This window comes from Mustela lutreola, chromosome 12 (genome assembly GCF_030435805.1).
Source record: "Mustela lutreola isolate mMusLut2 chromosome 12, mMusLut2.pri, whole genome shotgun sequence".
In the NCBI taxonomy this organism is placed as follows: domain Eukaryota; kingdom Metazoa; phylum Chordata; class Mammalia; order Carnivora; family Mustelidae; genus Mustela; species Mustela lutreola.
The window spans coordinates 96,612,563-96,634,142 of NC_081301.1; the positions used below are offsets into that span (position 1 = coordinate 96,612,563).

The 21,580-nt window shown below is 48.4% G+C and overlaps 1 protein-coding gene across 4 annotated transcripts in view; it reads left to right on the plus strand.

The window, feature by feature from the left end:
* The first annotated feature begins 319 nt into the window (after positions 1-319).
* The window catches only part of FAM120A (family with sequence similarity 120 member A), a 98,130-nt gene continuing 76,869 nt past the window's right edge, over positions 320-21,580 (plus strand). For all 4 annotated transcript variants that reach the window (XM_059143155.1, XM_059143156.1, XM_059143157.1 and 1 more), the window contains exons 1-3: positions 320-884; positions 17,788-18,034; positions 21,008-21,090. In XM_059143155.1, the coding sequence (XP_058999138.1) occupies positions 411-884; positions 17,788-18,034; positions 21,008-21,090 (804 nt within the window). In that variant the 5' untranslated portion in view covers positions 320-410. The remainder of the gene's footprint in view (positions 885-17,787; positions 18,035-21,007; positions 21,091-21,580) is intronic.

Genomic DNA, 21,580 nt, shown 5'->3' on the forward strand with positions numbered 1-21,580 from the left:
CCCCTCCCTCGGGCCGGCCTCGCTGCCGCTACCGGCGGGCGGACTTCCCTGCCGGGGCCAGGATCCCCGCTGGGTGCGGGCCCGGCAGGCCGCGGCGCCGCCTCTTCCGCCCTCCGCCGGCCCGCGTGCGTCAGCCTGCGCCGCCCCGCCCCGCCGCCGCCGCCGCCTCCCGCGCGAGGCCGCCTCAGCCTGGCCCGGGCCTCGAGCGGCGCACGGCGCAGGTCCCTCCCGCCATGGCCCTGGGAGGCGGCAGCACATGGCGGCCGCAGCGGCCATGAGCGCGCCCGCGGCCCGCCCCGGCCCCCCCTAGAGCCCGCCGCCGCCCCGGCCGCGCCACGGCCCCGCCGCCCCCGGCCCCGCCGCCCCCGGCCCCGCCGCCCCGCCGCCCCGCGCCCGCCGCCGCCGCCGCCATGGGCGTGCAGGGCTTCCAGGACTACATCGAGAAGCACTGCCCGAGCGCCGTGGTGCCGGTGGAGCTGCAGAAGCTGGCCCGGGGCAGCCTGGTGGGCGGCGGGCGGCAGCGGCCCCCGCACACGCCGCTGCGCCTGCTGGTGGACGCCGACAACTGCCTGCACCGCCTCTACGGCGGCTTCTACACCGACTGGGTGAGCGGCGGCCAGTGGAACCACATGCTCGGCTACCTGGCCGCGCTGGCCAAGGCCTGCTTCGGCGGCAACATCGAGCTCTTCGTCTTCTTCAACGGCGCGCTCGAGAAGGCGCGGCTGCACGAGTGGGTCAAGCGGCAGGGCAACGAGCGCCAGACGGCGCAGCAGATCGTCAGCCATGTCCAGAACAAGGGCACCCCGCCGCCCAAGGTCTGGTTCCTGCCGCCCGTCTGCATGGCGCACTGCATCCGCCTGGCGCTCATCCGCTTCCACGTCAAGGTGCGGCCGGCGGGGGCCGGGGTGGGGGGTAGGGGTGGGCGCGGGCTGGGCGCGGGCCCGTCGGATCCGGGAGCCGGGGGTCAGAGGGCGCGGGGGCCGGGGGGCGCCGGGCCGGGGGCCGCAAGATGGACGCGCGGCCTGGAGCCCCGGCAGGCCTGGAGCCCCGGGCGCGCACCGGGCTGGCCCGGGGCGTGCAGGGCGCGGCGCCCCCGCCCCGGCATCGCGCGGGTGCCCTCCCCCTCCGAGGCGGGCAGGTCGCCGGCCTGAACTTGCACCGGATACTCCCTGCCCCTGTGGCAGTACTCGCACAGCAACAGGTTTTCCGTGCAGGCGAGTGGGCTGCACAGCGACGGGAAGGGGTCCGAGCGGGGGTGCTGTCACCACGTCCCAGCCGGGGGACCAGCTGCCCAAGGCCTGCCGAGGTGGCCCGCCTTTTGAGAACACAGGGCTGTGTCCAGGTTCCCTCTAAGATGACAGTGTTTAGAGAAATTGTCCGATTTTTGTGTGAGTTAGCATTTCCAGAATTGCAAGATCTGACATGCGGGAATTTTGTTAGTTCTGTGACTTCAGGGCTGGGTTTCGTGTCTGCTGTGAAAGGTGTAGCTCGGAGTCAGGGCAAAGGGGAAAGTGAATCTGAGTTTTCGCGATTGATGTCTCTGCCCAGGGAGGACTCGGCCGCTTCAGGCTGTGCACCCAGGTAATCAGAGCTTTTGCTGCCGGCCTGTCGGCTGTCCCCTTGGCAGAGGGCTCCTCGCTGAGCCGGGGCCAAGGACAGCTTCAGGACCCAGCAGCCACTGCAGAGATAACATGCAAATCAATGATCCTCGACTTCAGTTCTGATTGCTTCTTTTTTCACTGTTTCTTGTTAAAAATTTAGGGGGCTGTTTTGGTTTTCTGGCTCTTGCCACGGTGACTTCCAGCTTGTTTGCCCTTCCTTTATTTCTGCTTGGAAGTGCTTGAGCCCAAAGTTTGTGAAATTCACTCTTCCTGCCTGCCTGAGCTGAGATGGTGGTGGGTAAGCCTAATGTGATAGCGGAAGTCCCACCCCAATCCTGTTGTAATTGGTGACAGGCCTTCTAAGTCTGCCGGCCCTGTTGGCTGGGAGAGCAGGGATTGGTCTGTGGGCCTGGCACAGGCACAGCAAGCGTCCCCTGGGAGTTTGTGTGAGAGCCTGGAGCTGCTGGCATTTTCTGCCCTGGAGCCCGGGCTCTCTGGGAAGTAAGGCAGTGTTGGTTCCCAGCGCCTCTCCACCTCCTGAGTATTTTGAAAAGGTATTCAGGGGAGGAGACTAGCACTGACAAGACAGGATGAGCTTTCTGGTCAGATGACTTTCAAAGGAACACTAAATATTATGAAGGATTAGACTCCGTGTGTACACAGTCTTTGTATCTTTTGAAAGAACTGCTGAATTCTCTTCTGACTATAAAGAAGTGTCTTTATGTTTATCTCTGCGCCTCTCTGAATGTGTGGCTTACGTACTAGGTGCTCAGGATTTGGACCCACGTGTGAGTGTGGATTTAAGATGATCTCTGCCACTTAGGTTTCCAGGCACAAGATGATTTTTCATAGGGCTATTTTGCTTTAGGTAGGCTTTAACCCCTGGTGTAGAGGCATAGCATCGTGCTCGTTGCACAGATTAATACAGTAATGGCTCAGTTACCTGGTGCCCACTTAACCTGGCATCCTCACCTTTTTGGAAAACATCTAAGAAATTTAGCTACTGGAAGTTTCTCAGGAGCCAAACGAGAGGTCAGGAAGTTTTGGTACAGTGACCTGAAAAGAAAAAAACAAAAGCTTTCTTTTTCCTCACTGGAGAATCAAGTCCTCTCCTTCTCAGATTTGGTTCTGAGAAGCCCGGTAATGCGTTTCTAAACTCAGCGGGAGAAAAGGGTGCAGGGAAAGTCGGCCAGAGGCAGGAGCGCCATTGATAGCAAGAAGGGACACTTTGTAAGGGAGAAGATCAAACAAACAAACTGTAAAAAACAGACATAATTCTGGGGCCTATCAGGAAGAATCAGGAAGACAGTCCTGTGTATTTGAGTAGCCCCTGAGGGTGGCACAGTGTTTATTCTACAAGGATGATTTTGAGTCAGAGATTTATGGTCAGCGTTCCCTAAGGGAATGAGGCGGTGTGTACCATTTTAAAAAGATGTTCATTAAAATGGTAAAGTAAATGAAAACCGTGATAATATATCTCTGTATACCTGTTAGAATGGCTAAAACAAGCACTACCAGCAATGCTAAGTGCTGGCAAGAATGCTGAGCAGCCGGAAGTGGGCCACGTGGCTGGTGGGAATGCAGGCTGGCCCACGGCATTAGGTATGCATTTACCATGTGCTCTGGCAGTGCTGCTTTAGGGCTAATTACCTAATGAAACTTTTGTTCACACAAAGACTGTACTTGAGTGTGCACAGCAGTTGTATTCATAACAGCTAGAACTGGAAACAGCTGAAATATCCTTTAGGAGGTGACTAAACAAATGGGTTTGTCTCTACCTTGTCCTCCTACCCCTTAGTGTCAGGGAGGAAGTATTGGTCCAGGCAACTAGGGGGATGAATCTCTAAGGTTTCGTGTTGAGTGAAAGAAGCCAGGCTCAAAGGTGTGATTCTTTTTCTTTGACATTCTCGTGACCAGTTCAGTGGTTGCCAGAGGACAGGGGCCTGGGGAGGCCTGGGGATGGAGCTTTTTGGGGTGATGGGACTGTTATGTACTCTGATGGCCATGGTGGGAATGCAATTTTAGAACCTTAGAACTGCACATCAGAAGTAAATAAAAGTTAATTTTACTGTATGATAATCAGTAGGTTTTTTTTCCCTACAGTATTGTATAAAATGGACAAGGGAATTGACAGAATGGACATGAAATGTCACTATATGTTATGTTGGGTCCATGAGGCATGGGTCTTATAAAAATCTGCCATCTTGTTGACCTTCTCTAGGCTTCTGTAAACTGGCAGAGAGTGTTACTTTCCTGTGAGCTTGGGTTGGAGAAATCTTTTTTGACTTAGAAGAATGTGTCTTTGGTAGAGTGATAATTGTAATTTTTTTGTTACAGTAATAATTATATTTCTTTAACCATTAGAAGTTGGCCCATGAATCGGCTAATTTTGTTCAGGTCACTGAACTGCCTGGCCTGAGCTTGGCCTCTGCCAGTTACTGGGAGTGTTTCCTCTTGTGTGCTTTGAGTCATCACAACCTTTGAAACTTCAGGGAGGGACTGATATTTATTTAAAAATCTTCGTGGCATTAAATCCCTGGAGCTTTCCTAAGTGTTCCTGCCACAAGAGTTGAGTCGGTGTGTGGGTTTGTAATGAAGACCTTCAGATCTTTTTTTTTTTTTTTTTTTAAGATTTTATTTATTTTTATTTGAGAGAGAGAGTGAGAGAGCATGAGAGGGTAGGTCAGAGGGACAAGCAGACTCCCCATGGAGCTGGGAGCCCAATGTGGGACTTGATCCTGGGACTTCGGGATCATGACCTGAGCCGAAGGCAGCTGCTTAACCAACTGAGCCACCCAGGTGCCCCAAGACCTTCAGATCTTACACTGAGTTGGTGCTCTGGCATATTTGCTTAGGTCTGACATAGTAAAGCCGCTATCCTGCTTTATGTCACTGGAAGTCTGTGAGATTTGGCTGTGGCTTTAGATTTTGGGATGATGATGTGTACCCGATGGGGCAGGGACTGATTGACGGGGTGTCTGCCCTCGCTGGGTCCTTTCACAGCTTTGTCTCATTTGGCTGGCATGGGGTTTTGTTACCCATTTTGTATGGGATAAGACAGGATTGCTGAGTGGGCGACATCTGGGGACAAGTAACCAGTAACCTTCTCAAGAGGGAAGTGGCAAGCTGAAGGCAAAGTTCAGTTGCTTTGTGTAAGAATGCCTCAGGGGTGTGCCTACCTGCACTTCACTCTCAGGTCAGATCCGGGTAGTACACTGCCTCTGCTGTGTTTTCCAGCTATAGTGGGAGTGGCACGGTTTCTGTCCAGGAGAGGCTGAAAACTAGTAGTTACACCTTGTCCTTTAAGCCCTTGAATTGACCAGGGAATACTTAGGTTCAAAATTGACCACATTAAAACCAAGACCAGCCATCCATTTAAACTATTTATTTAAAAACATTTATTTTCTTGCAGTGTACCAGTTTTTGACTGGCTCTCTCAGCCTGATGTCTTCAAGGTTCATCCATGTTGTGACATTGTGTCAGTTTCCCTCCTTTTTAAGGCTGCATAATATTCCATGGACCACATTTGGATTATCCCTCCATCTGTCCATAGATGCTTGGGTTGCTTCCCCTTCTCTCTGTTGTGAATAATGAATCATGCTGCTATGAACTTGGGTGTGCTCTGTTCGAGCCCAAGTTATAGTTCTTTCGGAGATGTTTGGAAGTGGAATTGGTGAATCATACTGTAATTCTGTGGTTAATTTCTCGAGGAATTGCCATGCTGTTTTCTATAGCAACTGCCTACGTATGTTTTGTAGGATACATTACAGAATATATTATATACTATCACAATATGGTTTTAATTTTTAACATTAATGTGATCACACAATGCATTATTCAGCAATTTGCTTTTTTAAGTAAGGATGTAAAAAATCTTTTTCTGTTTATATAATTCTAATTATTTTTAATGCCTGCATAGTGCTCCATAGTTTATCCACCCCCCTGCTAATGGTGCACACACAAACTTGGTAGATCCAAGAGTGTGCATGTTTTAAAAACCTTACAGGACTACAGAGCCATCATTACCAGTCTTAACGATTTTTAAGAAAGCCAGAAATCCAGATTTTTATTTGAAATTATCCCAGTGAAAAGATACTATTTAAGCCAAACAAAATAAGTTGTGGGTTGGATTCTGCTCTAGAGCCTCCAATTTGTGATTTCCACACGATTTCTGTAACACTTATCACTTTATCTAAATCTCTTCCCTTTTCTTGAAGTTAGACTGATCAAAGCCAGCCTTTCTCCTTCATCTGTCTTGTTGAACCCGTTTCCATGATCAGAGTGCTTCCATTTCCTGGAGCTACTGAAATAAGACTTCCCGTCATGGCCACTGTTCTCCGCAGTGCACCCTTCCTTCTTATAATCCCAGGATCACCTCTTTTTTTTTTTTTTTAATATTTTATTTATTTGTTTGACTGACAGAGATGACAAGTAGGCAGAGAAGCAGGCAGAGAGAGAGGAGGAAGCAGGCTCCCTGCTGAGCAGAGAGCCCGATGCGGGGCTCGATCCCAAGACCCTCAGGACCCATGTCCTGAGCCGAAGGCAGAGGCTTTAACCCACTGAGCCACCCAGGCGCCCCCCCAGGATCACCTCTTTGAAGTTACTGCTGTCCACGTGTGCGCACAGCTTCTGACCAGTCCCACAGCCTGCCTGCAGAAGCTTGACGGGCTGCTGGTGTTCCGTGCTTGACACCATGTCTGCTGACCCCTTATTTAGCACACAGCACTGCCTTGCTAAAGGCACTGACCACTCAGCACTGCCCTGCCGCCTCCTGTCCCTCACACCAAGTGGCCATTGTGTTTGTGCTTCCCCACCCCAGAGCGGGACCCTGTAATTAGTGGGAAACTTCACTGTTAAGACTTTCAAATGTCTCCCCTCTATAGCCCAAATCCTTCTGAGCTGGTTTTCATTCTCTATTTCCATTCCATCCTCTGTGCACTTGGGCTGCTCTAATTTTGCCTGTAGCCCTCCCTGGTTTGAGCCTTGTCATCTACTTCAGGGTTACACTTTCTGGCCCCATAGCGTTGTCATGTTGCCCCCCCCCCCCCCTGAAATCCATCACCCAGCCTGCCGGTCCCTCTGCAAGGTCCTTCTGCAAGTGCAGTCTCCCATGTGCCCTTCCTTACTCTAGTACCCCTACCATGTAAACTCACCAAAGTGGAGCCAATAGGCCTAACAAGTGATTGTGCAAACCCGTTGGTGGTTGTGAAACCAAATTATTGGGTATTTACCAGCATTTAGAAAAAATGATATAGAATAATAAACTAGAGTGAAAAGTACACTGCTAGACTTAACCAAAGGTACCATTTTGTTCACCAGTGCCTGAGTGTGGGCCACCGCCAGAATTGTTTCTTGATCTGCCCGCGCCGCACACCTGCTACCTCACTGCACACCTTGTCGGTGCAGCCTGCGGGCTCCTCGGTTAGTCATTCCTGCCAGCAGCTCGAACAAAACCATGAATCCCCCCCCCCAAAAAAAACCAAACAAACCATGAATCCATGCTCTGTGGGGGGCTCAGACCCCCCTGATGTACGCTCCCTCTGCCCTGCTGCGTGGCGCACTGTTCTGCTGTACCTGGTCAGTGCTTCAGCCCTTCCACTCCCTGCTCCCCCACTCTGTTGCTCCTTCTTGTTGAACTATCACTTCTGCTGGTGAGAGTTTTGCTCACACTTTAAAGTCCATCTCAGGCGCCGGCTTCCTCCATGGAGCTCTCTTTTTTAAAAAAATTTTATTGATTTATTTGATAGAGAGCAAATGAGCAGGGGTGGGGGCAGAGGAAGAAGGAGAAGCAGACTCCTCACTGAGCAGGGAGCCCAATGTGGGGCTTGATCCCAGGACCCTGAGATCATGACCTGAGCCGAAGGCACACGCTCCACTGGCTGAGCCATCCAGGCGGCCCATATGGAGCCGCTTCTGACGATCCCGCAGGTGGACCAGGGATCCACACGGTGCGCCTGTTCCTCAGTGCTTCCTGTGTTCCACTTTGTTCTAGCTGCCGGGGTGTGTACCCCCAGCTAACTGGAAGCTGCTGGAGGCCGGGGACTCAGTTTACTCCTTCTGCATGTGTGTCGTATAGGTGCTGAATTTTTTAGTCAGATATTTGCTTTGTTCTATTTATATAGACAGACACATTTAATTATTTTTCTTTCAATACCTGGATCAGTGGCTATTATGTAAGATTTATTTTATCACCTTAAATTCCTGATGCTGTCTTTTCTGACTGGTTCCCAGCGATGACCCATCCTCCCTTTAGCAAAAATTGAGTACGGGTTACTGGCCAGGCATAGAGGAGTGACTGTAACAGGAAAGCGTGGAATCCTCCAAGGAACTCAGTCTAGTGAGGACAGAGGGCTTGTTCCCTGAAGACTTGGCAGGTGTTGCCATCTTGAAATAAATTAGATTAATCTGAGATTCAGCTTCATAAATTCTGAAACTTAAATTTTGATGTATTGTGTTTTATAATTAGATTTCTAACAAGGGCAGCATTGCTCAGAATTAGTGAAGTATGAGGAGAGTTATATAGTAGGCTAACTAGACATTGAGGACAGATAATGCTGGTTTTTCCTTATCTTCTTTTGTCATTTCTTTAATTTTTCAAGTTAATAAAGTTTAATTTGCATTTTGTTATGTTATCCACTCATTTATTATTTTCAAAGATTATTTATTTTAGGGAGAGAGAGAGAGCGCACGCACGTGCATGTGGGGAGCTTCCTCTTGGAGCCAAGTAGGAAGTTACCTCTTGGAGCCAAGTGCTTAGGCTTCCTAAGACAGGGAGCTGGGGCACAACCTTCTTTGTATTATTATATAGTCTTAATTTTATTTTTTAAATTGTGGTAAACTATAACACAAATTTTACTGTTTTAACCATTATTAAGTGCACAGTGCAGTGTCATTAAGTACATTCACACTGTTGTGCAGCCGTCCCCACCATCTTCTTTCCAGAACTTTCTCACCTTCCCAAACTGAAACTGTCTCTGCTAAACTCTAACCTGGGCCCCACCCCAGCCACTGGTGCCCACTACCTACTCAGTCTCAGGATTTCACTGCTGTAGGGACTTCATGTAAGTGGAATCGTACAATATTTGTCCTTTTGTGACCACCTTATTTCACTTAGTATAGTGTCCTCAAGGTTCATTCATGTTGTATAACAGGATTGTATTCTTTTTCAAGGCTGAGTAATATTCTCCTGTGTCTATACATATTTTCTTTTTTTTTTTTAAGATTTTATTTATTTATTTGAGAAAGATCACAAGTAGGCTCAGAGGCAGGCAGAGAGAGAGAGAGAGAGAGAGGAGGAAGTAGGCTCCTGTTGAGCAGAGAGCCCAATGTGGGGTTCGATCCCAGGACCCTGAGATCATGACCCGAGCTGAAGGCAGAGGCTTTAACCCACTGAGCCACCCAGGCGCCCCTACCCATATTTTTATCCATTCATCTGTTGATGGTTGCTTCCACTTTTTGGCTGTTGTGTTATAACTTTGAAAATGGGTATACAAATATCTATTTGGGTTTCTTTTTTTTTTTTTTTTTTTTTTTTTAAAGATTTATTTATTTATTTATTTGAGAGAGAGATCACAAGTAGGCAGAGAGGCAGGCAGGGGGGGGGGGTGAAGCAGGCTCCCTGCTGAGCAGAGAGCCAGACGAGGGACTTGATCCCAGGACCCTGAGATCATGACCTGAGCCGAAGGCAGCGGCTTAACCCACTGAGCCACCCAGGCGCGCCCTCTATTTGAGTTTCTTCTTTCAGTTCTTTTGGTATATATCTGGAAGTAGAATTGCTAGATCACAGGGTAGTTCTCTGGGTAATTTTTTGAGGAATGGTCATACTGTTTGCCATAGCAGCTACACCCTTTTACATTCCTGCCACCAATGTATGATGCTCTCATTTCTTTTCTTTTTTTTTTTTTTTTTAGATTTTTTAATTCATTTATTTGATAGAGACGAGAAATCACAAGTAGGCAGAAGAGAGGGAGAAGCAGGCTCCCCGCTGAGCAGAGAGCCCGATGCGGGGCTCGATCCCGGGACCCTGGGATCACAACCTGAGCTGAAGGAAGAGGCTCAACCCACTGAGCCACCCAGGCGCCCGAGGCTCCAATTTTTTCACATCCTTGCCAACACCTGCTTATTGATGTTTATTGTTTATTGTTTTTTCATAGTAGCCATCCTTACGGGTATTGAATGTTCTCTCATTGTAGTTTTGATTTGCATTTCCTTTATGATTAATGAGGTCAAGTATCTCCCTTAATTAATTAATTAGTTATTTTTAAATATTTTTATTTATTTGACAAAGAGGGAACACAAGCAGGGGGGAGTGGGAGAAGGAGAACCAGGCTCTCTGCCCAGCAGGGATCCTGATGTGGGGCTCAATCCTGGGACCCCAGGATCATGACCTGAGCCAAAGGCAGACATCTGATGAGTGAACCACTCAGGCACCCCATCCACTCCTTTATTATTATTATTTTTTAAGATTTTATTTATTTATTTGACAGAGAGAGATCACAAGTAGAGAGGCAGGCAGAGAGAGGGGGAAGCAGGCTCCCTGCTGAGCAGAAAGCCTGATTCGGAGCTCGATCCCAGGACCCTGAGTTCATGACCTGAGTGAGCCCAAGGCAGAGGCTTTAACCCATTGAGCCACCCAGGTGCTCTTCCACTCCCTTAATTTAAAATAAGTTATTTTTCCTTGCTTTTAAGACCACAGTAACCAATTTTTAAAGACTAGGCAAGAGATGTGTAAGGTAAGAAGCTATTTAGCTCTGATTCCAGATTTCCTGAGGGGGAGAGGCTTAGTTTTTAGAGACATAGCTAAAATATGTCCTAACTTTAAATTGCCCTTTTCAAGTCAACAACAACAAGAAAAATCTTCCACCAGATTGGAAGTTGACTTTTATGTCCACATTCCTCTGTTGGACTAGAGCAGGAGTGAGTAGCCTGCCTAATCTCACCCACCCAGGACCTGGCAACTAAAGGTCAAGATCAAGGTGTCCCTTTAAAAAAAAAAAAAAAAAAAGAGTTTAGGTCAACTCCTGTTCTCTTTTGTTCAGGTTAACTAACATCTTTTAAATCTCATGGCTGGCTGGCGGGCGTGTCATATCATTCCCTGAGCTGGTGTAAAACCGTTCTAAAGAAAAACCTCACACAGTATTTTTTTTCTTGATGTTGGAAGATCTATTTATGACAACTCATAGTGTTTCAGGTCCCATATGTTTGAAAAGTATGAAGAAGCAGATCCTTTCTCATGCAGCTTAAAGACAAACGGTGGCCGACTTTCATCAGCATTTATTACTGATGGACTAGACTGTTGATGTGCCGCAGCTCACTAAGCGTCGCAGCCGCCCTGTGAGGTAGGGATGGCGTTATTTTTGCAGGTGAAGAAGTGGAAGTGCAGAAAGAGATAAAGTGGGCGGTGGGGTTCACCCACCTGGCACCAGAAACAGAAACCTTCCTATGCTAGTGCCTTGCCCCTAGAGATTGGGGTAACAGTATGGCCTTGTCATCCAACAGGACTGTCCCCATAACAGTTGTCAGCACTAATAGGTGGCCATACTTGCACAGTAAGCTTGGGGAATTTTTAGTCACTATTCCTCGTGAAAATAACTGCCTGAAATTTTCAGTGACACTCACGCATGTGTGAGCTGAGAAGATTCAGCAGGGGTCCGGAGCGGCACGCAGTAGCAGACAGTCACCGAGGCTCCCTGTGGTGTCCCCGCTGCCAAGGCCTTTCCATGCTGGTGGCCTGTGTTTCTGGGACCGGGTGGGTATGGAGTCAGGCAAGGTGTTTCCAGCTGTGTGGTGTGGTCATGGGTCCTGCAGCCAGGAGCCAGAGGTGGCCCTCGGGCTGTGTCGCGGGGGTGTGCTCGGGCACACTCTTGCATCTGCTGAGCAATGGTAGCCGTGGGGAGACTGCGAAGGCCCAGCGTCTCTATGGTGGCTGTGGTCTCTGGGATCCAGCCTGTGGTTCTCCTTACTGAGGCCATGCAGAATTCTCGGTTTGGCTCTCTGTGGGGGGAGGCTTTACCCCTCTACTACAGCTGGTAGGAAGGTAGGTCTCAGGGCTTCACGTTTTTAGCTTGAAATAATCATCCCAGTATCATATGTCATAGTTTTTCCTCACTTCTAAAATTAGAATTAAGAACCAGGGGTACCGATTTTGTTGTGTTGTGCCTAGTTTGCACCTGGAGCTGGAGGCCAGGGAATCAGAGAAGCAGGGTGCTGTCCTCGGGCAGGTTAGGTGGGAGACAGGCCCTGGAGCAGAGGGCTTACCGTCCCCGGAGAGAAGATGCTCAAAAGAGAAGGATGGCCAGCGCCTGTCAGCCCCTCTTTCCCTGGCGCTTAACTCTGACATTTAATTTTTATATTTAATTAAATAACTGCTTTTCAAGTCCAGTTTTGAGGCAGCCTAGACCCTTCTCCTGTCCCCTAGCAGAACTTTGTGCCGACCCAGTCCCAGCACCTGCTCTTTGAGCGGGCTCTGTAGTGCTCGTCTTGAGGCTTTGTCCCTGGGCCCTCTGGCAAGCGGAACTGGTTCATTTATTCACAGGTCTGTAGGGACCTGTCTCACCTGCGGTGGGCTCTCCTATTTCCCGAAGCCCCACGATCTGCGGAGAGATGTGTTTTCATATGACAGGATCTTAGACTGTGCTGTTCATGCCCATTAATGCTGTGTTCACCTGGTGAAGTAGCTTAAAATAGTCTTCCAGCTGGTGTCTTGTAGACTGTTGACTTTTTCTTTTTAAAATAAACTTCTTACTGTGGAATAATTTTAGGTTTATAGAAAAGTTGCCAAGATGGTACAGAGGGTTCCCGAATGTCCTTCACTCTGCTTCTGTGCATGGTGACAGCTTGTGAGCAAGCACAGTTATCAAAACTAAGAAGCTCGCACCGGTGCAGTGTCGTGAGCCTCACTGTGTTCTTCAGTTCTCATCCCTCCTGCCGCTGGCGTTCTTCTCGGCTCCGGGCCCGATCTCCGGGCTGCGTGGCTTCAGGTAGCTCATCTCCTCAGGCCCCTCTGGTCCAGGACAGCTCCTCAGCCTCTGCTTCTTTGGTGACCTTGGCACTTTGGATTACTGAGCAGGTATTTTGTAGACTGGCCTCCTGTTTGGGCTGCCGGATGGTTTCTTGTGTTTTGGGTGCAGTGCCCTTGGCCATACTGTACGGTGTTAGAATCTCCTGGTGTCTGCTCTGTGGCACGACTTCATCCTGTTGCTGGTTTCCTACTTTGAAAGTGGTCTTTTAGGCTCGCGCCCTGTGGGGGACTGTGGTGGTGAGGTTCAGCTCCTGGGAGGGATTTCACATTATTGTTGGAATTCTTGTGTAGGGCAGACTGTGTTTATGTAATCATTTGTTTAGACTAATATGGGCTCAGGTATTTTTTCATACTTTGGGTGATACCCTGATACGATGTTCTTTATTTTGTTGCATAAATTGTTCAAGCTTTGTCCACTGGGAGTCTCTCGAGGGGTTCCTGTGTCCTGACACACCCCTCCTTCATTTTGTGGGCAGCTCCTTCCTTTCTGGCACTACAGAGACATGCTCAAGGGCTGTCTTGGATTTCCCTCCCTTGGTATCACCCATTTTTCTCAAGGGCCCTGGTTCCATTGGTGGAGAATGGAATTTAGAGACCACAGTGGGGTGCAGATGTTCTTGCTTCTGAGGTGTCGCTGCTTTTCAGCTGTCTGTTGACAGCGGGGAGGTGTGTGTGTGCACATGTCACCTCTGATGATTTCTTTGCCTGTGTTGTCACCTACACATCAGTTCATAGGATGTCTCCATGGCTAAGCTGGCGCCAAAAGGTCGTGCCAACCTCATCCTTTTGCCCATGTGTAACCCTGTTCTCTGACAGTGAGACACCTGGCTTGTCCACCATTCATGAAGTGGTCTTGGTGCTGTCGCCTGCACCCCTCCGCCCTCAGGATACACATTACCAGGAGAGGTCAGCATCTGTGTGGTGCCTGTCCTCAGGAGTCCGAGCTGTCAAAACGTTGTTCTCCAGAGTTACCTAGGGCAGCAGACCGTACCCTACTCAGAGGTCATTTCAGACTTTTCTAGTACAGTTCTGTACCTTAGCCAGTCTGCATTCATTTCTGGCCCCCCTGGTGTCCTGGCTGATTTGTTTTTAATTTGCATACATTAAAGTTCATTCTCCATGTGAGACATGCAGTTGTGTGAGTTTGAACAGTGTGTCGAGTCATGTGTGTCTACCACCTAGACCCCCAGCTCCGAACTCTGGCCTCAGAGTTTTGTGGCATTACCCCACCCCACTTCCATTACCTGCCTGCCAGGGGAGGGTTGTGTCTCTGTTACCTTATGGTTTTAAGGCCATGTTGCCTTTCCTCTGGTAAAGGTGGGAGAGAATACTGGAAATTTGGAAGCTGAAGGAAACTTAAAGACCCATGAATTGTACGGTCCTGGCTGGGCAGGTGGGCGTCAAGCCAGAATGGGGACTTAGGTGTTCTGGTTCTGTCCCCTTTGCTGGCACTGAGGTGGGAAGGATGAGCAGGACAGCAGCCCGGGTCAACCTACCTTGCTTCTAGGCTTGAAGTCAGTGCTCATGGGGCTTGCTTCCTCCATCTTTTGTTTTCAGGCATTATTTTTAGGGGGCAGCTATTTAATGCTGGGTGTGCTTTGAGGGAGGATTAAGGTATTGTTAATCATTTGCAAATTAGTGTTTTAGTGGATTAATAAAAGTTCATTCACTTTGCTTTTTAATGCCAGCTGAAACTGAGTGTTCTGAAAGAACAGGGAACTGTGATTTGGGATGGTGGAAGGAGGTGATAGTGGAGAGCCCCACGTCTGCCCTCTGTGAGGCCCTCTGCCTGCCGACTTCTGCTGGATAGAGTAGATCTCACCTGTCTGTGTGGGTAGTTTAAAGACTCCTGGAGCCCAGTAATGGGGCCCCCGGTGTTCTTCTCTCTTTTGGAGTTTACTATGTGCCAGGTGCCAGGCTAGACCCTTGGTTGGCAGGTGAGTAAGTGCGTGCCTTGTCATCCTTGGGGAAGGAAGAGCATCTGTCCCCAGTGTGGTGACACTGAGGGGCCAGTGTGGGTGTGGCTTATCCTAGTGCTGCTTCAGCTTTTTTATTCATTTTTTTTCCCTGAAGGAAGTTTTCGTTAAGCATGATTGCACCATCCTGACACAACTCTTGGCGTTTGCTTTATCCCTTTCAGTGTTTCCCCACAGATGCAGCTTTGTGAGGCTCTGTGTACAGGGAATTGATTCTGAGCAGTTTGCTTAGTGTTATATCGAAAGCTTTCCCCAGGTTTCTGCACATCACTGCGGGCTGCTGTGTTTACCCCGCTCCTGGATGTTAGCTTACGTTCTCCCCCGCGAGCCTGCTCTGACCCTTCTGACGCCCCAGCATTTGTTACTGGTGCCCTGGTTTCTTAGGCTTCATTTCCTGGAGTGAGATCACCCGGTCAAAGAGCATGAACGTTTTACAGTTCTGGAAGTACAGTGCCGATTGTTGAAGGACGCCAAAGCCTTCCTTGAGAACTGCCAGATGAAACCCTGTCCCTGCTTCCTCTGAGTCTACCACGGCACCTCTCCTCCGTGCTCACTCACCTTGGGCCTGTGCCCTGTGCTTCCCCTGGGGCCCTTGTGGGCGATGGTGCAGGGCTGGCCCAGCTCCCCTGTCTGGGGGGCTGGGAGGCGTGCAGCCCAGTGACTGGCACGGGGGCGCTCAGGGAGGATGACAGCATTGGCATCAGTGTCCTCGGAGAGTGGTTTAATAAACTCTCACGAAATACACAGACTGAGTGTACAGTGTGCAGCTCCCACACTTAATTCTGCCCCATCTCCACAGGACGCCTCGCTCTGGAGCAAGTGGCCATGCTGCCTTTTCTGGAACTCCTTGGAGGTGTGGGGAGTGAGGGGTGATTACTCACGGTCTCCTATCATTTCAGGGCTTTTGGGGAGATTTTGCAGATTTATGATTAAGGGTGTCTAGACGACAGCCAGGGGTTGTTGGTGATTCAGAAATGCTTTAAGATGTTGCTGTCATTATGAAGTTCAGTGTTCTGAAGTGGTGGGAGGCTGGGGACTTGGGCTGGGAGAAATGGAACTGGCCTCATTTCAGAATTTTCTTAAACTATACTTCGCTATTTTAGTGAAGGGTACAGTGTTTTTAGACTAAGGGATGAAAGTGCATTCTTCTATTCTAAGAAATAGAAATAAATTGACTGAATGTTTACATTTTTCTTATGAAGTAGAATGTTTTTATAAAAATATCAAAAGAATGCAGGAAGTTACTTTCCCTTTAAATATGCATCTTCAGAAGGATTACCTTGTTTCTACATGAGCTTTCATTATAATTAACTTACCAACAAAATATGGTGTCCACTTGGCCTGTGAAATTCTGCAAGAAATGGGAGCAGCTCCACAGTGTGCCCCACCGATGACCCCTGAACACTCGTACTTACTGTTGGGATGTGATTTAGTTTTTATTTCAATTCAACAGAGCTGCACATTGGGCAGTATAGGTCTAGACGCTTACGTTTAAGGGCACGTGTTTTTCAACCTCAGGGCTCTTCGGGGAGTTAACTTTCTACCGTTAGCTGAGTCACCTGACTTAGTTTTAAAATTCTGTTTTCTCAAATACCTTACCTATTGTAGAAACAGAAAATCTGCCAGATTTCAGTTGGTTGAACGAGTTTGGGAAACAGCAGGAGAAGACTTGATTATCTCTGACTTTATATATTTTAGGAAAGTATTTTTCACATGCCTCTTGGTGTGTTTTTGGACGTAGATTCCCAGAGCCTTTTACCTCTCCGCGGGTATTGCCCACTGCCTGCCCTTAGGTTGCTGCAGTCCCTGAGATCGCTGGGTTTCCGGGGCACCTGCAGCGGTGCATAGATTGCTGCAGTCCCTGAGATCCCTGGGTCTCCGGGGCACCTGCAGCGGTGCATAGGTTGCTGCAGTCCCTGAGATCCCTGGGTCTCCGGGGCTCCTGCAGCGGTGCATAGGTTGCTGCAGTCCCTGAGATCCCTGGGTCTCCGGGGCACCTGCAGCGGTGCATAGGTTGCTGCAGTCCCTGAGATCCCTGGGTCTCCGGGGCACCTGCAGCGGTGCATAGGTTGCTGCAGTCCCTGAGATCCCTGGGTCTCCGGGGCACCTGCAGCGGTGCATAGGTTGCTGCAGTCCCTGAGATCCCTGGGTCTCCGGGGCACCTGCAGCGGTGCATAGGTTGCTGCAGTCCCTGAGATCCCTGGGTCTCCGGGGCACCTGCAGCGGTGCATAGGTTGCTGCAGTCCCTGAGATCCCTGGGTCTCCGGGGCTCCTGCAGCGGTGCATAGGTTGCTGCAGTCCCTGAGATCCCTGGGTCTCCGGGGCACCTGCAGCGGTGCATAGGTTGCTGCAGTCCCTGAGATCCCTGGGTCTCCGGGGCACCTGCAGCGGTGCATAGGTTGCTGCAGTCCCTGAGATCCCTGGGTCTCCGGGGCACCTGCAGCGGTGCATAGGTTGCTGCAGTCCCTGAGATCCCTGGGTCTCCGGGGCACCCGTGCGGTGCACTCGTGCTGGGAGAGCTGGGGTAAGGAAGAAAGCTGCAGCTCGTCGTCCTCGTCACTAAGCAGGCACTGAGTTTGGGCCTGGTCCCGGTGGTGGTCCTAAGCCTGGGGCTGCACCACCGTGGCTGGTCCTTTGCCCAGGATAACCATGTGACAGTGATGTTTAGGGTAAACGTTCACCCTTACTACTTTCCCCATATGCTAAGTGCTTAGGAGATCTGTGGATGAAGGGTAACGCTTGGCCTTTGTGTAAAAAAAAAAATCCTTTTGATTATTTTATCCATTTGACATATTCCTACTTGGCAGTGCAAAATTATCTGATTTTACCAGCGTGGCTGGCTTCTGTCTCCTGCTTTGACACTTGTTTCTTTTCCTCTTCTGTCCCCGTTTCCACTCCTTTTCCCTCAGAACACTGTTTCGGGGTCAGCTGACACTGTGTATTTTTAGGCAGGGCGATCTGTGAGTTTGACAAGGAGCGGGCAGTTAATTTGTAGTCTGGATGGGATTGTAGTTACTGCCCTGGAGATGGCTCCCACAGAGCTTGCTCACGTGAGCAGTGTGCCATACCCATTTTATGGTTCTTTGATTCTTTGACTCTTTTGGGTGTTTATCTGGGATTTGCAGGGTCCTCACAGAGGCGTCTGCATGGGCGCCATGGCTCTGACCACATGCTCCTCTCACTTGCACAGGTGGCGCAGAGCATTGAGGACCATCATCAGGAGGTGATCGGTTTCTGCAGAGAGAACGGCTTCCATGGCTTGGTTGCCTACGACTCCGACTACGCGCTGTGCAACATCCCTTACTACTTCAGTGCCCACGCCCTCAAATTGAGCCGGAACGGGAAAAGTCTCACCACGAGCCAGTATCTGATGCATGAGGTCGCCAAGCAGCTGGACCTGAACCCAAACCGCTTCCCTATCTTTGCTGCTCTGTTAGGTAGGTGGGCAGTGTGAAAACTGCTTCGTTTGATAGGGTTCCACGCTGGGAACACACTGGTATTTTTTAAATGTCAGTGTTGAAGTGTTGTGGAGTGTGCCCCTCCTCGGTGGTGTTCCTTACCCAGTATTATTTTTTGGTGTGGCTTATAATGTGCTTCTTTTATTCGTAAGTACTCGTTTATGTGTTGTTTCATCTGGGGTGGAAAACTAATTTTGTGAATGAATTCACTAATACTGTGGGGGAAATTATATTTTAAAATCAGAAATGTTAATCACATCCTTACTATGAAAATTAGACAGTTAATCCTTTGTCATAAATCGTGTTCGTTAGAGAAGAAAATGTGCTGTGAACTTGGCTCTGTCATAGGTTCTTGCATGTTGGGGACACTCACTGATTGGAAAGAAAAACAACAAACAGAGCTCACCACCAGTACCTGCATTTTAAATGTCTTTAGAAACTCCCTTGGAGGAATTCCTCATGCTGGATTCCTAGAAAAGATGAAATCTTGTTTTGATGGAAGTTTTATATTTTAATTCATTTCATGTAAAAATGGCTTCCCAATAGTTATATATTCATCTATCACTTTAATACACATTTTGCAGTTTTTCCTTTCTTTTCTGTCCATTCCTGGGGTTCTGCTTACAGCGTGCACATTTAAAGCTGCTGAGACGCCCAGCTCCCGTGGCTGCTTTTGTAAGAACTGTGTCCACTGTGTGAATGGGCATTCTCCAAGCGTAGCCCTCCTGGCATCACAGCCTAGTGGCCGCAGTGACAGGTGGGAAGCTGCTAGGGGACCCGCAGGCCGTTTGAATGCTCCGTGGTCGCAGGTAGTGAGTGAGATCTTACCGTGTTCTGCGTTTGTCTTCTCTCGAGTGTGCAGGACGGCAGGCCTGTTGTGGGCTGTGTTTAGAAGTTTCTACTTATCAGATTTTATAAGCATTCCAAAAAGTTTTACACAGAAATTACTCTGAGGGGGTCACAATTTTTCTGTGTGATATTTGGTGATAGCATTTCACACCATGTAACCACTAGTAGGTCAACAGTTCTCATTTTGCAAATTATCCTTGTTTGAATCACATCTCAACTCTATGTTACTCAGCATGTGGCTGTTTTCTGTCTATTTTCTCAGGGAATTCTTATGACTTGGGATTTAGAGAATTAAAACCAATTTTGTAAATATACTTTCATATTTTCAAATATTAAAAATGTACTTTCTCTGAAGTGATTATGTAAATGGGGATACTGTGAAAAGTTTGCAGTTTACGTAGACGTCGCACAAAATGGCTTTGGCATATTAATTGACCTTAAATGAACTGGAAAATTGTATGCTTTCAGAATATTGGGATTCCCCAGCTAATCTGAGATACGGAGGATATTTGGTTACTGTATTTAAGAAATATTGAATCTGTTTCTTAGCAGATAGTGTAAACTCTGTACTCTTGTAGCTAAATTACCCTGTGAAGTCTTAAAATGAGTGAAAAACAATAGTAATGAATTTAGGACTTAGAACTTCTTTAAGAAGTCTTAACTGGACGGACATTTTTATTTTAGATTTAGTGTAAAAGTTTCAGTGTCCTCAAATGAGAAAGATTATTTTTCTCTTCCTTTTCCTTTTTGTAATGGGACTGTAGCTATATGAGTTTTTTTGTTTTAGAGAGGTTGGGTAGAATATTCAATTAAGTATGTGACCCAAATTTTAACAGACTATTACTGATGTTGGAATTGGCTTCATATTTTTTCAGATAGAAGCTTCAAAAAAAATCTAAGATGCATCATACCTCACAGTAAAGTTCTGTGCAGTCTGTGAACTCAGGAAGGCAGCGCAAAGCTCAGTAAGACCACGAGGACATAACTTTGCTCCTCCAGACGTCAAGGCAATTCAGTGTTCACGTGTTGAGTACTTGCATGTTTAGAATATTAAGATTAATCAATTAGTTACTAAGAACTCACCGTTTTTTTTTTTTTTTTTAAATTTTATTTATTTGAGAGAGCGTGCATCTATAAGCAGGGGAGAGGGACAGAGGGGAGAGGGAGGAGCAGCAGACTGTATGCTGAGCAGAGAGCCTGACATGGGGCTCGATCCCAGGATCCCGAGATCATGACCCAAACCGAAGGCAAACGCTTAACCAACTGAGCCACCCAGGTGCCCTGAACTCACCTTGTTTTGCTTTCTCTTAGTAGCTAATTAATGAACCTGCCTTCTCAGTGTGGAGGGGACTAAATCATGATATAAAAATCAGAGAATTACTCAGGAAGTTGACACTTTTAATTTGCATCGAGAGAACTGACACATTGAAGATGTTGGTATGTTGGTATCCAAGTGCTGCAGTGAAGGGAGAGTGTTCCCCAAAACACAGTTTCTCAGCCGAGTGCAGTTCTTACTGTTGACGCAGCCCTGGTGACAGGGCGTCCAGCCAAGTGGCATTCCTGGTACTGGTGTGGCCTGTGCTTTGTCGTCTGTGGGTGATGGTCAAGTGACGGGAAAGGTGTGACCCATGTCATAAGTCATAACCTTGCTTAGAGAGATCTGGAAGTGCGTGGTCTGGTCTGCCTCTGCTGTGGAACTTAGTTGACAGGGTGCAGTTTGAAGCCTAGGGTCTCGTGAGCAAATGAAAGCTTGTGTCCCGATACCCCAGCATTGTCAGACCGACCTTAACACTGCCCAGTGATGTCACTTGTCTCATGCAGATGGTTCAGTTGGAATGCTGTTGGAACGGTCCAGGAAATGCGCGTCGTACTGAGGCAGCAGCAAGAGGTCTGCCTGCTCTGTGTGGCTTTATATGAAAAGATGAAGAGGTATTTTCAGTTTTTGTGTGGAAGTTCTATGTGGTGTGTGAAAGGAGGCGGTCCTGAGTTACAGAGAGTCTCAAACGAAGCGCCTCTGGAGCCCGCAGATGATGACGTGTAGTGTTGTCAGCACGCCCGTGTCACCGAGGCGATGTTTCTCACCATGCCGTGTCTGTGTTGCAGGGAATCACATTCTGCCTGACGAAGACCTGGCTTCCTTCCACTGGAGCTTACTTGGTCCAGAGCATCCACTAGCCTCACTGAAGGTACAAGTTCATTTCATCTCCAACACTGGTGACCATCAGCTGTTGAGTTTGCTCTTTCTTTAATAATGTGAATGATGTTCCATTGTTGTAGAAGGAAATAGGCCACAGAGTTAGGGGTACCATGCTTCCCCTGACTTCAGGATCAGCACTGCCTTGAAAAACCCACAGACCTGCCTTATCTTGTTACCAACACTTACTGCTTTAGGGAGATATATGAACGCCCTTTAAAGTTTCCTTAGAGGAATTCAGGCTGTGTACCTAGGTAGGTGGAAATCTTTTAGCTAAAGGTTTTTTAATGTCGTTTTACAAATGTATTTTCAAGAGGTAATATAGCCAGCTGTTGCTTGGATCATGACTTAGCATACTTGGATAAATTTCATAATGTCCTATAATTTTCTAAAATTATTGAAGTCTAATTAATAATTAAGGTTTTAGTGTTTGGGTAATGGAGGGGACCCAACCAAGTTCATTAGAGAAATGTTCCCTTTGT